Source organism: Cyprinodon variegatus, unplaced genomic scaffold (genome assembly GCF_000732505.1).
Source record: "Cyprinodon variegatus isolate N-32 unplaced genomic scaffold, C_variegatus-1.0 Scaffold252, whole genome shotgun sequence".
Taxonomy (NCBI): Eukaryota; Metazoa; Chordata; class Actinopteri; order Cyprinodontiformes; family Cyprinodontidae; genus Cyprinodon; species Cyprinodon variegatus.
The window spans coordinates 965,975-970,294 of NW_015150705.1; the positions used below are offsets into that span (position 1 = coordinate 965,975).

Below are 4,320 nucleotides of genomic sequence, written 5' to 3' on the forward strand. Positions count from 1 at the left end.
CTGCTACCAGTGGCTCTTCTGCACCTACTCCTAATTAGGGCTGCAACTAATTATTATTTTGGAGATCAATTAATCTGCCGTTTATTTTTTTTTGACAGAAAAAGGTTCCTTAAAGAAGATTTTTTACAAAATTAAACCAGGTGATTCTTAAACTTTTCCAGCTGAGGAGTTCTGGATAGAGCATATTGACATCTGAAAAAGTTTGATCTTAAATGCAAAATGTTTATATATATTTTTTTTAAACAATTTTGGTATAACTACTGGTCTAAGCAGGTCGCTCTGTCAACTAAAGGCATGTTTTACAGTCCTTAACTAATTTAGTAATCGATTAATCGTTAATTGGAGTATAACGATTATTTCAATAATCAGTTAATCACAGTTAATCCGATTAATTGTTTTAGCCCTGCTCTTAATAGTGGCCTAATATGATATAATTAAATGACTATTGTAGTATTATAACAAAAACAAGTCATAGAAGCTTTAGTTTTTTGTTTTTTTTACAGAAAATAGTATCCTATAGAAGAAAATCCATGTTTCATCTTTAGGAAACATTTGATGTTTTTCCTTATTTTAAAAGTTAAGCATAAAACCAAACTGTTGTTTGTTTAAAATGGCAACACTTTTCCTCCATTCGATCTTCAACAAAAATGATAAGTTGTTTTTTATTTAAAGTTTATATAACCTTTGTGGCTCTAAAAAACTTTCTCTCAGCTGGACCCTGAAAAAAATGTCTCTTTGGTTTTAAAAGGTGCAGACCCCCGCTGTAGATGGAACTGGGTTTTACCTCATGTTAATCAGTGTCTCTAATTTATTTTTTATTTTTTATTGATAAGAGGAGTAAATTAAGACTAAAACTAGGCAAGGAAATTAGGGGGTATATTATGCAAATAGGTCTCTTTTTTGTGTCCCTTCCTCTTGTACTACCCAGATATAAATTGTTTTTAGTTCAATTGTACAGGATAAATGTTACCTTATAATTGGATAAAGATTTTGTTTTAAATGACATAACCTGACATTTCTGCACTGCACCCTGTATGTTTCAGGATCCTCCTACAGAGAAGCTGCTTTCTAGGACAGAGTGTTTTATTTATTTCCACGCTGTAATAACATGCTATCATGTGACCCGGCTGTTTTTTCCATCCCCTCAGAGTGGGAGTGTAAGAGCTGCACAGTGGTGAACCAAGGCAGCAGCATCCTCTGCGAGGTGTGTGAGCGCCCCCGTCTGGCCACTCGCCCGCCTGTCCTCCCAGCGCCAGAGTTTGGATCAAAGGTCAGTCCCTGAGCTGATGATACAGCCTCCTTTATCTTTTCTGTTCACCCTGCAGGCTGAATGGCTTTATGGGGATCCCTTAGGCCTGACGCTGCATCTGTTTTTGAATATCAGTCTTCAGTCTGTTGGAAATATGTTTAACTAGAGTTAAATGTTAAGGAAAATCCAGAGATTTAATTGCAAATGTGTGTCCAAGCAGAGCAAACACTGTTTTTATTTAGTCTTGAAGGTTCTACCAAGTTGAAATGTCTCGCTCCATCTATTAGCAGGTTCTGGTTTATTTGAGATCTGACTTTCTGAATGATGATGATGGGAGATAAACTTCTTGTTCTACACTGTTCATCAGCTGAATATTACAACCATGCTGCAGACTCCTATGTGTCATATCAGTATCAGTATAGACTTTTCCTTTTTTTTTATATATGGGTATATGTTAGAGATGGACAAATACATAACCAAGGCCAGTTATTCATGCCAATATTTGCAGCTATTTTGTATCTGCATCAGCTGTTTAGCTCTGAAACAATTAATCAGTTTATTTGATTCATTTATCATTAAATAACCAACTCATTTAGTAATCAGTTAACCATTACCTGGGTTATGGAGATTCTAAAACAAGCTATTAGCTATGAAAGCAACCCACTCAGAGCAGTAATTATGCAGAAATGATGATAACTATATAAACATTTTGCAATCAAAAAGAAAAACCTTTTTTGCCCTTTAAAGGAATAGTACACCCAAAACATGATTAGCCTTCATTTTCTACTCACTCCCATGCTGAACAACACTCTGGAGTACTTTTTTGATATCTCAAATGCATCTGGAGATCTGGGAGGCTTCTTGCTGTCTGCTGACATTCAAATAATGGAGGTCTATGGTGACCGAGACAGAAAGGTCCATAAAAGTCCACAAAAAACGTGTCAATATTCCTCCATACTGCTCGTCCAATGTATTCCAAGTTTCCTGAGTGGGTAGCATCCAGAATTTACTCGAAACGAAGTCATTTAGAATGTTTTTAGAGCATAAACAGTAGTGTATAGGATTTCCTGAAAGCGGGCACATGCGCGATCACGACGCTACGGAAGCCGGCAGACCAAACCAGCGCATTCAGCTCGGCAAAGAACTCATGCTCTTCCTCAACACTGAAGTCCTCAGACATTTTTCTTTCGTTGTTTCTTTCTTTGCACAGGTAAACAGCACATTTCTTCTTCTACGCTTGCATTATTGGCAGAGCAGACGCTGAATGCGCACTTTCATCTGGTTTGGTCTGCCGGCTTCCGTAGCGTCGTGAACGCGCATGTGCGCGCTTTCAAGAAATCCTATACACTACTGTTTATGCTCTAAAAACATTCTAAATGACTTCGTTTCGAGTAAATTCTGGATGCTACCCACTCAGGACACTTGGAATACATTGGACGAGCAGTATGGAGGAATATTGACACGTTTTTTGTGGACTTTGCGGGCGTGATATATGACAAATATAAAACACATTCTAACCTTACACCTGTAAACATACCTACACATATACATACACATTCGCACACATATATAAATATAAACATTCAGTTATATAATTTTGATAAATGCTGTTTATCCTTAGATGAGCAGCATGCAGCAAAAATTCTCTTTATTTAAGCATCTACAATTTTATGATAAAAGGTGTTTTATCATAAAACCAATTAAGAAGAAAAAAACATTATAGTTCTTGTTATGGAAATGTAATTATCAGAGAAGTAAGACGCTGGTTCAATAAAATAAGAGAAGATCCATCTTGCGTCTAAGTTTATCTGAAGGCAGGCAGCACTCAAGACGCGGCTCACCACAGCAGTAGTGGATTTGCAACGAGCGGAGTTATCACATGCTTTTACACATTACAGGACATGGCAGAACATTGGTGAGGAACGTATGTGGGGAGGTAGAAAGAAAGCAACATTTAAAGAGTTTTCATCACAGGAACCAGGCAGGAAAAACCTCCAGATTTCTAAAACAAAACGAAATAACAGCTCTGGAGGAATCAAACACTTTCATACAAAACAAAGTCACTGATACAGAGCAGAAGATAAAGCATTCAGTTTCTTCTGCTAATTAAAAAGAATAAAACTCATGTTGTTGCTCATTTCCTGCTGCACTCTGTTGTTATTTAACTCCTCCTCTTTTATTCTGGTTTCTGTCAGTGGACCTGCCACTTCTGCACCTTCGTCAACTCCAAGCCCTCGGCGGTGTGCGAGATGTGTAGCCTGCCCTCCAAAGACTCGCCCAGGGCTTCTGGGAGCCATTCTCTTCAGCAACCACCATCCTTCACCAAGGAGCCACCTGAACTGGGCGGGACGCCTCAGCCGAAGCCCAGAGCCACTCTGGATCATAGGAGGCAGAAGATGATGAGGGATGATGGCCTCGCACTCATCCACCAGATCAAAGTAGGATCAACTGAATGATGTAGATTTAAACAAATAAATAATTGAAATCTGCTTTGAAGAGAAGACTGAATCTGTTTGATTTGCAGGAGGCAGAAAAACGAGGAGTCAGCCCCGAGGAGGTGTACGCCGCTCTGAGCATGTGCGGCAGCAGCAGCGTCAACCCCTGCGACTGGCTGACCTCTGAACTCCCCCACCTGCTGGATGAAATATGCGCCATGGCCGCTTCCGTCCAGGCCAACTACAGAGTGGGGGGCAGCAGGATTCAGCACTCGGTGGAAAGAGACGGGGCGCCGCCGGAGCTGAATGCCGGCGACGGCGACACGAAGCTGTCCAGAGCAGAGGCCAAACTTGCCTGGCTGGCAGCGGGAGGAGACAAAGACAAGGCTGTGAGACAGCTGCTGAGAGACAGACAGGTCAAGGTAAACCTGACCTTTAAGGTCATCTATGGGGCTTCACTATTAGAGAAGTAATGCTGCTAATAAGAGATACTCTGGAGGAAAACTAAACCTGCTTTAATTAATGATAAATTATCAAGGCTTACGCAGGTCATTAAAAGACATTAAATTATTATTTTTTAAATTAAGGCCTTAATTGGCATTAAAATTCATTAAATTGGATTAACGTGGCATTTAA

General features: G+C 39.7%; 1 protein-coding gene across 2 annotated transcripts in view; it reads left to right on the plus strand.

Moving 5' to 3' along the window:
- rnf31 (ring finger protein 31) overlaps positions 1-4,320 on the plus strand; it is a 25,188-nt gene that overhangs the window by 7,857 nt on the left and 13,011 nt on the right. For both annotated transcript variants that reach the window (XM_015382176.1, XM_015382175.1), the window contains exons 10-12: positions 1,149-1,270; positions 3,445-3,687; positions 3,774-4,106. In XM_015382176.1, the coding sequence (XP_015237662.1) occupies positions 1,149-1,270; positions 3,445-3,687; positions 3,774-4,106 (698 nt within the window). The remainder of the gene's footprint in view (positions 1-1,148; positions 1,271-3,444; positions 3,688-3,773; positions 4,107-4,320) is intronic.